The sequence below is a fragment of the Procambarus clarkii genome, chromosome 19 (assembly GCF_040958095.1).
Source record: "Procambarus clarkii isolate CNS0578487 chromosome 19, FALCON_Pclarkii_2.0, whole genome shotgun sequence".
Lineage (NCBI taxonomy): Eukaryota > Metazoa > Arthropoda > Malacostraca > Decapoda > Cambaridae > Procambarus > Procambarus clarkii.
The window spans coordinates 17,940,129-17,955,565 of record NC_091168.1 but is presented as its reverse complement, the minus strand read 5'-3'; the positions used below and the strand labels follow the sequence as shown (position 1 = coordinate 17,955,565).

The following is a 15,437-nucleotide window of genomic DNA, read 5'->3' as shown; positions in this document are numbered from 1 at the left end:
GCAGTACCATCAGCAGCAATACCAAGAGCAGCAGTACCAACAACAGCAGTACCATCAGCAGCAGTACCAACAGCAGCAGTACCATCAGCAGCAATACCATCAGCAGCAGTACCATCAGCAGCAGTAAAACAGCAGCCGTACCAACAACAGCAGTACCATCAGCAGCAGTACCAACAGCAGCAGTACCATCAGCAGCAGTACCAACAACTGCAGTACCATCAGCAGCAGTACCAAAAACAGTAGTACCATCAGCAGCAGTACCGACAACAGCAGTACCATCAGTACCAATACCAACAGCAGTAATACCATCAGCAGCAGTACCAACTGCAGCAGTACCAACAGCAGCAGTACCATCAGCAGCAGTACCAACAGCAGCAGTACCATCAGCAGCAAATACAACAGCAGCAAACACAACACCAGCAGTACCAACAGCAGCAGTACCAACAGCAGCAGTACCATCAACAGCAAATACAACAGCAGCAAACACAACAGCAGCAGTACCAACAGCAGCAGTACCAACAGCAGCAGTACCAACAGCAGCAGTACCATCAGCAGCAGTACCAACAGCAGCAGTACCATCAGCAGCAGTACCAACAGCAACAATACCAACAGCAGCAAACACAACAGCAACAGTACCATCAACAGCAGTACCAACAGCAGCAGTACCAACAGCAGCAGTACCAACAGCAGCAGTACCAACAGCAGCAGTACCAACAATAGCAGTACCATCAGCAGCAGTACCAACAGCAGCAGTACCAACAGCAGCAGTACCATCAGCAGCAGTACCAACAGCAGCAGTACCAACAGCAGCAGTACCAACAGCAGCAGTACCAACAGCAGCAGTACCATCAGCAGCAGTACCATCAGCAGCAGTACCGAACAGCAGCAAGTACCATCAGCAGCAGTACCAACAGCAGCAATACCAACAGCAGCAGTACCATCAGCAGCAGTACCAACGACAGCAGTACCATCAGCAGCAATACCAACAGCAGCAGTACCATCAGCAGCAGTACCATCAGCAGCAATACCAACAGCAGCAGTACCAACAACAGCAGTACCATCAGAAGCAGTACCAACAGCACCAGTACCATCAGCAGCAGTACCAACAGCAGCAATACCAACAGCAGCAGCACCAACAACAGCAGTACCATCAGCAGCAGTACCAACAGCAGCAGTACCATCAGCAGCAGTACCAACAGTAGCAGTACCATCAGCAGCAATACCAGAGCAGCAAGTACCAACAACAGCAGTACCATCAGCAGCAGTACCAACAGCAGCAGTACCATCAGCAGCAATACCATCAGCAGCAGCACCATCAGCAGCAGTAAAACAGCAGCCGTACCAACAACAGCAGTACCAACAGCAGCAGTATTATCAGCAGCAGTACCAACAGCAGCAGTACCAACAGCAGCAGTACCATCAGCAGCAGTACCAGCAGCAGCAGTACCATCAGCAGCAGTACCAACAGCAGCAGTACCATCAGCAGCAAATAAAACAGCAGCAAACACAACAGCAGCAGTACCATCAACAGCAAATACAACAGCAGTAAACACAACAGCAGCAGTACCATCAGCTGCAATACCATCAGCAGCAGTACCAACAGCAGCAGTACCATCAGCAGCAGTACCAACAGCAGCAGTACCAACAGCAGCAGTACCATCAGCAGCAGTACCAACAGCAGCAGTACCATCAGCAGCAAATACAACAGCAGCAAACACAACAGCAGCAGTACCAACAGCAGCAGTACCAACAGCAGCAGTACCATCAGCAGCAAATACAACAGCAGCAAACACAACAGCAGCAGTACCAACAGCAGCAGTACCAACAGCAGCAGTACCAACAGCAGCAGTACCATCAGCAGCAGTACCAACAGCAGCAGTACCATCAGCAGCAGTACCAACAGCAACAATACCAACAGCAGCAAACACAACAGCAACAGTACCATCAACAGCAGTACCAACAGCAGCAGTACCAACAGCAGCAGTACCAACAGCAGCAGTACCAACTACAGCAGTACCATCAGCAGCAGTACCAACAGCAGCAGTACCAACAGCAGCAGTACCAACAGCAGCAGTACCAACAGCAGCAGTACCATCAGCAGCAGTACCAACAGCAGCAGTACCAACAGCAGCAGTACCAACAGCAGCAGTACCATCAGCAGCAAATACAACAGCAGCAAACACAACAGCAGCAGTACCAACAGCAGCAGTACCAACAGCAGCAGTACCAACAGCAGCAGTACCATCAGCAGCAGTACCAACAGCAGCAGTACCATCAGCAGCAGTACCAACAGCAACAATACCAACTGCAGCAAACACAACAGCAACAGTACCATCAACAGCAGTACCAACAGCAGCAGTACCAACAGCAGCAGTACCAACAGCAGCAGTACCAACAACAGCAGTACCATCAGCAGCAGTACCAACAGCAGCAGTACCAACAGCAGCAGTACCAACAGCAGCAGTACCAACAGCAGCAGTACCATCAGCAGCAGTACCAACAGCAGCAGTACCAACAGCAGCAGTACCAACAGCAGCAGTACCAACAGCAGCAGTACCATCAGCAGCAGTACCATCAGCAGCAGTACCAACAGCAGCAGTACCATCAGCAGCAGTACCAACAGCAGCAATACCAACCGCAGCAGTACCATCAGCAGCAGTACCAACGACAGCAGTACCATCAGCAGCAATACCAACAGCAGCAGTACCATCAGCAGCAGTACCATCAGCAGCAATACCAACAGCAGCCGTACCAACAACAGCAGTACCATCAGCAGCAGTACCAAAAGCAGCAGTACCATCAGCAGCAGTACCAACAGCAGCAATACCAACAGCAGCAGCACCAACAACAGCAGTACCATCAGCAGCAGTACCAACAGCAGCAGTACCATCAGCAGCAGTACCAACAGTAGCAGTACCATCAGCAGCAATACCAAGAGCAGCAGTACCAACAACAGCAGTACCATCAGCAGCAGTACCAACAGCAGCAGTACCATCAGCAGCAATACCATCAGCAGCAGTACCATCAGCAGCAGTAAAACAGCAGCCGTACCAACAACAGCAGTACCATCAGCAGCAGTACCAACAGCAGCAGTACCATCAGCAGCAGTACCAACAACTGCAGTACCATCAGCAGCAGTACCAAAAACAGTAGTACCATCAGCAGCAGTACCGACAACAGCAGTACCATCAGTACCAATACCAACAGCAGTAATACCATCAGCAGCAGTACCAACAGCAGCAGTACCAACAGCAGCAGTACCATCAGCAGCAGTACCAACAGCAGCAGTACCATCAGCAGCAAATACAACAGCAGCAAACACAACACCAGCAGTACCAACAGCAGCAGTACCAACAGCAGCAGTACCATCAGCAGCAAATACAACAGCAGCAAACACAACAGCAGCAGTACCAACAGCAGCAGTACCAACAGCAGCAGTACCAACAGCAGCAGTACCATCAGCAGCAGTACCAACAGCAGCAGTACCATCAGCAGCAGTACCAACAGCAACAATACCAAGAGCAGCAAACACAACAGCAACAGTACCATCAACAGCAGTACCAACAGCAGCAGTACCAACAGCAGCAGTACCAACAGCAGCAGTACCAACAGCAGCAGTACCAACAATAGCAGTACCATCAGCAGCAGTACCAACAGCAGCAGTATCAACAGCAGCAGTACCATCAGCAGCAGTACCAACAGCAGCAGTACCAACAGCAGCAGTACCAACAGCAGCAGTACCAACAGCAGCAGTACCAACAGCAGCAGTACCATCAGCAGCAGTACCATCAGCAGCAGTACCAACAGCAGCAATACCAACAGCAGCAGCACCAACAACAGCAGTACCATCAGCAGCAGTACCAACAGCAGCAGTACCATCAGCAGCAGTACCAACAGTAGCAGTACCATCAGCAGCAATACCAAGAGCAGCAGTACCAACAACAGCAGTACCATCAGCAGCAGTACCAACAGCAGCAGTACCATCAGCAGCAATACCATCAGCAGCAGCACCATCAGCAGCAGTAAAACAGCAGCCGTACCAAACAACAGCAGTACCAACAGCAGCAGTATTATCAGCAGCAGTACAACAGCAGCAGTACCAACAGCAGCAGTACCATCAGCAGCAGTACCAGCAGCAGCAGTACCATCAGCAGCAGTACCAACAGCAGCAGTACCATCAGCAGCAAATAAAACAGCAGCAAACACAACAGCAGCAGTACCATCAACAGCAAATACAACAGCAGTAAACACAACAGCAGCAGTACCATCAGCTGCAATACCATCAGCAGCAGTACCAACAGCAGCAGTACCATCAGCAGCAGTACCAACAGCAGCAGTACCAACAGCAGCAGTACCATCAGCAGCAGTACCAACAGCAGCAGTACCATCAGCAGCAAATACAACAGCAGCAAACACAACAGCAGCAGTACCAACAGCAGCAGTACCAACAGCAGCAGTACCATCAGCAGCAAATACAACAGCAGCAAACACAACAGCAGCAGTACCAACAGCAGCAGTACCAACAGCAGCAGTACCAACAGCAGCAGTACCATCAGCAGCAGTACCAACAGCAGCAGTACCATCAGCAGCAGTACCACAGCAACAATACCAACAGCAGCAAACACAACAGCAACAGTACCATCAACAGCAGTACCAACAGCAGCAGTACCAACAGCAGCAGTACCAACAGCAGCAGTACCAACTACAGCAGTACCATCAGCAGCAGTACCAACAGCAGCAGTACCAACAGCAGCAGTACCAACAGCAGCAGTACCAACAGCAGCAGTACCATCAGCAGCAGTACCAACAGCAGCAGTACCAACAGCAGCAGTACCAACAGCAGCAGTACCATCAGCAGCAAATACAACAGCAGCAAACACAACAGCAGCAGTACCAACAGCAGCAGTACCAACAGCAGCAGTACCAACAGCAGCAGTACCATCAGCAGCAGTACCAACAGCAGCAGTACCATCAGCAGCAGTACCAACAGCAACAATACCAACTGCAGCAAACACAACAGCAACAGTACCATCAACAGCAGTACCAACAGCAGCAGTACCAACAGCAGCAGTACCAACAGCAGCAGTACCAACAACAGCAGTACCATCAGCAGCAGTACCAACAGCAGCAGTACCAACAGCAGCAGTACCAACAGCAGCAGTACCAACAGCAGCAGTACCATCAGCAGCAGTACCAACAGCAGCAGTACCAACAGCAGCAGTACCAACAGCAGCAGTACCAACAGCAGCAGTACCATCAGCAGCAGTACCATCAGCAGCAGTACCAACAGCAGCAGTACCATCAGCAGCAGTACCAACAGCAGCAATACCAACCGCAGCAGTACCATCAGCAGCAGTACCAACGACAGCAGTACCATCAGCAGCAATACCAACAGCAGCAGTACCATCAGCAGCAGTACCATCAGCAGCAATACCAACAGCAGCCGTACCAACAACAGCAGTACCATCAGCAGCAGTACCAAAAGCAGCAGTACCATCAGCAGCAGTACCAACAGCAGCAATACCAACAGCAGCAGCACCAACAACAGCAGTACCATCAGCAGCAGTACCAACAGCAGCAGTACCATCAGCAGCAGTACCAACAGTAGCAGTACCATCAGCAGCAATACCAAGAGCAGCAGTACCAACAACAGCAGTACCATCAGCAGCAGTACCAACAGCAGCAGTACCATCAGCAGCAATACCATCAGCAGCAGTACCATCAGCAGCAGTAAAACAGCAGCCGTACCAACAACAGCAGTACCATCAGCAGCAGTACCAACAGCAGCAGTACCATCAGCAGCAGTACCAACAACTGCAGTACCATCAGCAGCAGTACCAAAAACAGTAGTACCATCAGCAGCAGTACCGACAACAGCAGTACCATCAGTACCAATACCAACAGCAGTAATACCATCAGCAGCAGTACCAACAGCAGCAGTACCAACAGCAGCAGTACCATCAGCAGCAGTACCAACAGCAGCAGTACCATCAGCAGCAAATACAACAGCAGCAAACACAACACCAGCAGTACCAACAGCAGCAGTACCAACAGCAGCAGTACCATCAGCAGCAAATACAACAGCAGCAAACACAACAGCAGCAGTACCAACAGCAGCAGTACCAACAGCAGCAGTACCAACAGCAGCAGTACCATCAGCAGCAGTACCAACAGCAGCAGTACCATCAGCAGCAGTACCAACAGCAACAATACCAACAGCAGCAAACACAACAGCAACAGTACCATCAACAGCAGTACCAACAGCAGCAGTACCAACAGCAGCAGTACCAACAGCAGCAGTACCAACAGCAGCAGTACCAACAATAGCAGTACCATCAGCAGCAGTACCAACAGCAGCAGTATCAACAGCAGCAGTACCATCAGCAGCAGTACCAACAGCAGCAGTACCAACAGCAGCAGTACCAACAGCAGCAGTACCAACAGCAGCAGTACCAACAGCAGCAGTACCATCAGCAGCAGTACCATCAGCAGCAGTACCAACAGCAGCAGTACCATCAGCAGCAGTACCAACAGCAGCAATACCAACAGCAGCAGTACCATCAGCAGCAGTACCAACGACAGCAGTACCATCAGCAGCAATACCAACAGCAGCAGTACCATCAGCAGCAGTACCATCAGCAGCAATACCAACAGCAGCAGTACCAACAACAGCAGTACCATCAGAAGCAGTACCAACAGCACCAGTACCATCAGCAGCAGTACCAACAGCAGCAATACCAACAGCAGCAGCACCAACAACAGCAGTACCATCAGCAGCAGTACCAACAGCAGCAGTACCATCAGCAGCAGTACCAACAGTAGCAGTACCATCAGCAGCAATACCAAGAGCAGCAGTACCAACAACAGCAGTACCATCAGCAGCAGTACCATCAGCAGCAGTACCATCAGCAGCAATACCATCAGCAGCAGCACCATCAGCAGCAGTAAAACAGCAGCCGTACCAACAACAGCAGTACCATCAGCAGCAGTACCAACAGCAGCAGTACCCTCAGCAGCAGTACCAACAACAGCAGTACCATCAGCAGCAGTACCAACAACAGTAGTACCATCAGCAGCAGTACCGACAACAGCAGTACCATCAGTACCAATACCAACAGCAGTAGTACCATCAGCAGCAGTACCAACAGCAGCAGTACCAACAGCAGCAGTACCATCAGCAGCAGTACCAACAGCAGCAGTACCATCAGCAGCAAATACAACAGCAGCAAACACAACAGCAGCAGTACCAACAGCAGCAGTACCAACAGCAGCAGTACCAACAGCAGCAGTACCATCAGCAGCAGTACCAACAGCAACAATACCAACAGCAGCAAACACAACAGCAACAGTACCATCAACAGCAGTACCAACAGCAGCAGTACCAACAACAGCAGTACCAACAGCAGCAGTACCAACAGCAGCAGTACCAACAATAGCAGTACCATCAGCAGCAGTACCAACAGCAGCAGTACCAACAGCAGCAGTACCAACAGCAGCAGTACCAACAGCAGCAGTACCAACAGCAGCAATACCATCAGCAGCAGTACCATCAGCAGCAGTACCAACAGCAGCAGTACCATCAGCAGCAGTACCAACAGCAGCAATACCAACAGCAGCAGTACCATCAGCAGCAGTACCAACGACAGCAGTACCATCAGCAGCAATACCAACAGCAGCAGTACCATCAGCAGCAGTACCATCAGCAGCAATACCAACAGCAGCAGTACCAACAACAGCAGTACCATCAGAAGCAGTACCAACAGCACCAGTACCATCAGCAGCAGTACCAACAGCAGCAATACCAACAGCAGCCGTACCAACAACAGCAGTACCATCAGCAGCAGTACCAACAGCAGCAGTACCATCAGCAGCAGTACCAACAGCAGCAATACCAACAGCAGCAGTACCAACAACAGCAGTACCATCAGCAGCCGTACCAACAGCAGCAGTACCATCAGCAGCAGTACCAACAACAGCAGTACCATCAGCAGCAGTACCAACAACAGTAGTACCATCAGCAGCAGTACCGACAACAGCAGTACCATCAGTAGCAATACCAACAGCAGTAGTACCATCAGCAGCAGTACCAACAACAGCACTGCCATCAGCAGCAGTACCAACAGCAGCAGTACCATCAGCAGCAATACCAACAGCAGCAGTACCAACAGCAGCAGTACCATCAGCAGCAGTACCAACAACAGCAGTACCAACAGCAGCAGTACCATCAGCAGCAGTACCAACAGCAGCAGTACCAACAGCAGCATTATCAAGAGCAGCAGTACCAACAGCAGCAGTACCATCAGCAGCAGTACCATCAGCAGCAGTACCAACAGCAGCAGTACCAACAACAGCAGTACCATCAGCAGCAGTACCATCAGCAGCAATACCAACAGCAGCAGTACCAACAGCAGCAGTACCAACAGCAGCAGTACCAACAACAGCAGTACCAACAGCAGCAGTGCCAACAGCAGCAGTACCATCAGCAGTAATACCAACAGCAACAGTACCAACAGCAGCAGTACCAACAGCAGCAATACCAACAGCAGCAGTACCAACAGCAGCAGTACCAACAGCAACACTACCAACAACAGCAGTACCATCAGCAGCAGTACCATCAGCAGCAATACCGACAGCAGCAGTACCAACAGCAGCAATACCATCAGCAGCAGAACCAACAGCAGCAGTACCAACAGCAGCAATACCATCAGCAGCAGTACCAACAGCAGCAATACCATCAGCAGCAGTACCATCAGCAGCAGTACCATCAGCAGCAATACCATCAGCAGCAGTACTAACAGCAGCAGTACCATCAGCAGCAGTACCAACAGCAGCAGTACCAACAGCAGCAGTAACATCAGCAGCAGTACCAACAGCAGCAATACCAACAGCAGCAGTACCAACAGCAGCAGTACCATCAGCAGCAGTACCAACAGCAGCAGTACCAACAGCAGCAGTAACATCAGCAGCAGTACCAACAGCAGCAGTACCAACAGCAGCAGTAACATCAGCAGCAGTACCAACAGCAGCAATACCAACAGCAGCAGTACCATCAGCAGCAGTACCATCAGCAGCAGTACCATCAGCAGCAGTACCAACAGCAGCAGTACCAACAGCAGCAAACACAACAGCAGCAGTACCATCAGCAGCAGTACCAACAGCAGCAGTACCAACAGCAGCAAACACATCAGCAGCAGTACCATCAGCAGCAGTACCATCAGCAGCAATACCAAGAGCAGCAGTACCAACAGCAGCAGTACCAACAGCAGCAGTACCAACAGCAGCAATACCAACAGCAGCAGTACCAACAGCAGCAGTATCAACAGCAGCAATACCAACAGCAGCAGTACCATCAGCAGCAATACCAAGAGCAGCAGTACCAACAGCAGCAGTACCAACAGCAGCAGTACCAACAGCAGCAATACCAACAGCAGCAGTACCAACAGCAGCAGTATCAACAGCAGCAATACCAACAGCAGCAGTACCAACAGCAGCAGTACCATCAGCAGCAGTACCAACAGCAGCAGTACCAACAGCAGCAAACACAACAGCAGCAGTACCAACAGCAGCAGTACCATCAGCAGCAATACCAACAGCAGCAAACACAACAGCAGCAGTACCAACAGCAGCAGTACCATCAGCAGCAATACCATCAGCAGCAATACGAACAGCAGCAGTACCATCAGCAGCAATACCATCAGCAGCAGTACCAACAGCAGCAGTACCATCAGCAGCAGTACCAACAGCAGCAAACACAACAGCATCAGTACCATCAGCAGCAGTACCAACAGCAGCAGTACCATCAGCAGCAATACCAACAGCAGCAAACACAACAGCAGCAGTACCAACAGCAGCAGTACCATCAGCAGCAATACCATCAGCAGCAATACCAACAGCAGCAGTACCATCAGCAGCAATACCATCAGCAGTAGTACCAACAGCAGCAGTACCATCAGCAGCAATACCAACAGCAGCAAACACAACAGCAGCAGTACCAACAGCAGCAGTACCATCAGCAGCAATACCATCAGCAGCAATACCAACAGCAGCAGTACCATCAGCAGCAATACCATCAGCAGCAGTACCAACAGCAGCAGTACCATCAGCAGCAACACAACAGCAGCAAACACAACAGTAGCAGACACAACAGCAGCAGTACCATCAGCAGCAATACCATCAGCAGCAGTACCAACAGCAGCAATACCAACAGCAGCAAACACACCAGCAGCAATACCAACAGCAGCAGTACCATCAGCAGCAGTACCAACAGCAGCAGACACAACGGCAGCAGTACCAACAGCAGCAGTACCAACAGCAGCAAACACAACAGCATCAGTACCATCAGCAGCAACACAACAGCAGCAAACACAACAGTAGCAGACACAACAGCAGCAGTACCAACAGCAGCAAACACAACAGCATCAGTACCATCAGCAGCAACACAACAGCAGCAAACACAACAGTAGCAGACACAACAGCAGCAGTACCAACAGCAGCAAACACAACAGTATCAGTACCATCAGCAGCAACACAACAGCAGCAAACACAACAGTAGCAGACACAACAGCAGCAGTACCATCAGCAGCAATACCATCAGCAGCAGTACCAACAGCAGCAATACCAACAGCAGCAGTACCATCAGCAGCAGTACCAACAGCATCAGTACCATCAGCAGCAACACAACAGCAGCAAACACAACAGTAGCAGACACAACAGCAGCAAACACAACAGCAGCAGTACCAACAGCAGCAAACACAACAGCATCAGTACCATCAGCAGCAACACAACAGCAGCAGTACCAACAGCAGCAAACACAACAGCATCAGTACCATCAGCAGCAACACAACAGCATCAGTACCATCAGCAGCAACACAACAGCAGCAGTACCAACAGCAGCAAACACAACAGCATCAGTACCATCAGCAGCAACACAACAGCAGCAGTACCAACAGTGTAATGATCTGTGCAGACCATAGCTTCTCCCCTTCCCCTTTTCCCCTTCCCTCGTTCGCCTTTCCCTCCCTTGTTTCTTCCCCTCCCCTCCCATTCATCAGTCAGACCTACTGGTCATTCTTCCCCTCCCACTGCTGGCTTCTTCCTGTCATAAAACGATTGGAGTCGAGTTTTCCTTAGGCACTTGCGACAATCTCAGGCCACTCGCCTCGTCCTGCTCCAATCCCCATATTTTCTTAATCCTCGTCACCAGTCCTCTTTTCAATCCCTCTCCCCCCCCCCCCGCCCTCTCTCTCTCTCGCAGTCCTCTCTATAACCAGTGACGAATTGAGGGCCAAATAAACTCAGCTGGGGCCATATACATACTCCCTGCCCGCGTTTCCCTGGAATGTGAGCGTGGGAACGAGCCAGAATTCTACGGGAGTAAAACATAACTTTCAGGGCAAGCCTACAGCCTAGCCAGGAGCCTTGATTGGTGGATGATAAAGAAGCCTAGGGGGGCGGAGCTAGACAGGGCATTTTGGTTGGCTGGTTCAAGACCTAGAGCAAGACTTTAAATCCATTGGCTATAGGCTTGGAAAGGCGGGGTTACTAGGACCTAAGGAACTTAGAAATTGGTGGAGCTTGGTTTCATTGGTAGCTTGTTAAGAAAAATAAATGTTAGTGTGTCTGGTGTGGGACTTGGAAACAGGTTCAAGTACCTGGGGCTGCCCTTCAACATCTGGGCCGGTTGTAGGGATACGGTAATGTGTCTGCCTGAGTTTTGTACATCAAAGTGAATTGCACTCTGTTGTCCATTTGCCTCTTAGGAATGTTATATAAGAGTAGGATACATTTCAATTTGATTTAAATTTACGTGCCTGTTTCAATAAAGTGAATATTTTGATCTAGTGGTATTTTGATTATTCCCCTTTTGGTTATTAATGCTGTGTTATTCTTTTTTTATATGTGGTACTCATGTGCTGAATTTGAAGTCCCTCTATTCTCAATAAGTAAAGTAAAGGTTATAGGATTAATTCCCCAAGCAATATTACCAAGGTCCTTATTGCCCTTGAGTTCCTGATTATTGATTTCTATCCTTCCTGGAGATCAGTAATCTTGACACATTCAGGTATGTTAGTGGGAAGGTGGTGGCAGTGTTTAATAAATTTGTATTCCATATTTTTAAATTATTAAATCCTTCATTTGTTGCTCCCCATCATTTAATATTTCAGTATTAATATCAACGAGTAGTACATTGAGGGTCACCATGATCTGCAAGCAGTATTAAGCTGGCGTTTTGAGGGGGGGGGGGAGTAAGGGAGTAGCAGTTCCGGGTTATTACAACAGCGGCAGTACCAACAGCAGCAGTACCAACAGCAGCAGTACCAACAGCAGCAGTACCAACAGCAGCAGTACCAACAGCAGCAGTACTAACAACAGCAGTACCAACAGCAGCAGTACTAACAACAGCAGTACCAACAGCAGCAGACACAACAGCAGAAGGCACAACAGCAGCAGGCACAACAGTAGCAGTACTAACAACAGCAGCAGTACCAACAGCAGCAGACACAACAGCAGCAGTACCAACAGCAGCAGGCACAACAGTAGCAGTACTAACAACAGCAGACAACAGCAGCAGTACCAACAGCAGCAGGCACAACAGCAGCAGTACCAACAGCAGCAGTACTAACTGCAGCAGTACCAACAGCAGCACTACCAACAGGAGTAGTACCAACAGCAGCAGTACTAACTGCAGCAGTACCAACAGCAGCAGGCACAACAGCAGCACTACTAACAACAGCAGTACCAACAGCAGCAGACAACAGCAGCAGTGCCAACAGCAGCAGTACCAACAGCAGCAAGCACAACAGCAGCAGTACCAACAGCAGCAGTACTAACTGCAGCAGTACCAACAGCAGCAGTACCAACAGCAGCAGTACTAACTGCAGCAGTACCAACAGCAGCACTACCAACAGCAGTAGTACCAACAGCAGCAGTACCAACAGCAGCAGTACCAACAGCAGCAGTACTAACTGCAGCAGTACCAACAGCAGCAGTACCAACAGCAGCAGTACTAACTGCAGCAGTACCAACAGCAGCAGGCACAACAGCAGCAGTACTAACAACAGCAGCAGTTCCAACAGCAGCAGACAACAGCAGCAGTGCCAACAGCAGCAGTACCAACAGCAGCAGGCACAACAGGAGCAGTATCAACAGCAGCAGTACTAACAACAGCAGCAGTACCAACAGCAGCAGTACCAAGAGCAGCAATACCAACAGCAGCAGTACCAACAGCAGCAGTACCAACAGCAGTAGTATCAACAGCAGGAGTACCAACAGCAGCAGGCACATCAGCAGCAATACCAACAGCAGCAGGCACAACAGCAGCAGACACAACAGCAACAGTACCAACAGCAACAGTACCAACAGCAGCAGTGCCAATAGAAGCAGTACCAACAGCAGCAGTGCCAACAGCAGCAGTACCAACAGAAGCAGTACCAACAGCAGCAGTACCAACAGCAGCAGTGCCAACAGCAGCAGTACCAACAGCAGCAGTACCAACAGCAGCAGTGCCAACAGCAGCAGTACCAACAGCAGCAGTACCAACAGCAGCAGTGCCAACAGCAGCAGTACCAACAGCAGCAGTACCAACAGCAGCAGTGCCAACAGCAGCAGTACCAACAGCAGCAGTACCAACAGCAGCAGTGCCAACAGCAGCAGTACCAACAGCAGCAGTACCAACAGCAGCAGTACCAACAGCAGCAGTACCAACAGCAGCAGTACCAACAGCAGCAGTGCCAACAGCAGCAGTACCAACAGCAGCAGTACCAACAGCAGCAGTGCCAACAGCAGCAGTACCAACAGAAGCAGTACCAACAGCAGCAGTACCAACAGAAGCAGTACCAACAGCAGCAGTGCCAACAGCAGCAGTACCAACAGCAGCAGTACCAACAGCAGCAGTGCCAACAGCAGCAGTGCCAACAGCAGCAGTACCAACAGCAGCAGTACCAACAGCAGCAGTGCCAACAGCAGCAGTACCAACAGCAGCAGTACCAACAGCAGCAGTGCCAACAGCAGCAGTACCAACAGCAGCACCACTAACAGCAATAACATAAGTCACAAAGATAATCACCGTTCCCAAAAACAAAAGAATTCTCACAGCAATTAACGCAAGTTCGTGCTGGTAATAAAGTCCAGAATTATTCACAAATACAGCATTAATTCAGAGATTTTTTGCGTCCCGACGTTAGTAGAATTTTGAGCGCGTGTTCATCTCGGTGACGCGGAAAATGTTCCGGAATGTTTAGGAATATTCATGTCATTAGGCAAAAATGGCGTTTGATCCCCCACACAGCAATTAGGTAATGAACGATTTCCAATTGAACTGTTAAATATATTGGTGATCAAGTCGTTAAATGGAAAACAATTATTAAACGATCCACCGCAGGCATCTTGTGACGCCTGCGGTGGAGCTTTAACTCTGTAATGTAAAAGAAATTACTTGGGGAAATTTAAATTCTCCCATATTGGAGAGAAAACACATGTTTTTATTTCCATTATAGGGTATTAAAACAATTTAAGGTTCATTTAAGCAGTACAACTCATCTCATCAAACAACCGTTCTGTTTCATAGCATTCATACACCAAATAGTAATTACATCTTTCTTTCTTACTATTTCTATTTCACCTTCCGACTTCATGTTTGTGTTTACTCTGCATTACCCAGAAGTTTAACGATAAAAGCTCCTTTAAGCAGTTCAACACATCAAAACACTTGTTCTGTTTCATACTGTCACTATCAAATAGTGGCTGACTAAATGTTATTTGAAAGTGGTGTGAAACGCTGTTGGAAAACCGTAAGTAAACATTATTTGATAAAAAGATAAAGAATTGACTGAACCGTAAGACATGCTGGAATCACTAAAAATAAGAAGCAGTAGCCAGCTTCATAAAACACAGCCTTTAAATAAAAGTTATCCTATCAAACATGACATGTTGACAATCTTCAGTCTGCTGTTGCTGTTTGACTGCATTACTGACTTACTGAGTGCTGGTAAATACTATTTCATCGAGTCTGACTAAGAATTAAAAAGTCACCCTATCTTACAAGGCATGTTACATTCTTCAGTCCACTTTTACTGATTGACCGACTGACTTGCTGAGTTTGAAAGATGTAAAACTTTAAAATAAGCTAAAAAAAAAATGTACACACAAGAAATGATTACCACATTCAGTAAGCACTTACTGATCTGCGACCTGGCTGAGTGAGACAACATATAGACGGCCTTATGATCGTATTATTGCTTAAAAATTAAAAACTTTAAACTAAGCTAAAAAATGTACACACAACCAATGATTCCCACATTCAGTAAACACTTACTGATTTAGCTGACTGACTGAGACAACATATAGATGGCCTTGATGATTGTATTATTTTCTTTTTAAGATGTAAAACTTTAAACTGAACTAGAAATGATTACCACATTCAGTAAACACTGGCTTGG

At 48.9% G+C, this 15,437-nt stretch overlaps 1 protein-coding gene across 1 annotated transcript in view; it reads left to right on the top strand.

Annotated features, from left to right (window-relative positions):
• LOC138366302 (uncharacterized) overlaps window positions 1–14,034 on the top strand; it is a gene marked incomplete at its 5' end in the record, with an annotated part of 29,162 nt that extends 15,128 nt beyond the window's left edge. Inside the window, 6 exons of the mRNA XM_069327328.1 lie at window positions 1,155–1,545; window positions 1,709–2,128; window positions 2,564–2,808; window positions 3,958–4,243; window positions 10,178–10,510; window positions 13,828–14,034. Coding sequence (XP_069183429.1) covers window positions 1,155–1,545; window positions 1,709–2,128; window positions 2,564–2,808; window positions 3,958–4,243; window positions 10,178–10,510; window positions 13,828–14,034 — 1,882 coding nt within the window. The remainder of the gene's footprint in view (window positions 1–1,154; window positions 1,546–1,708; window positions 2,129–2,563; window positions 2,809–3,957; window positions 4,244–10,177; window positions 10,511–13,827) is intronic.
• Between the last annotated feature and the right edge of the window lie 1,403 nt (window positions 14,035–15,437).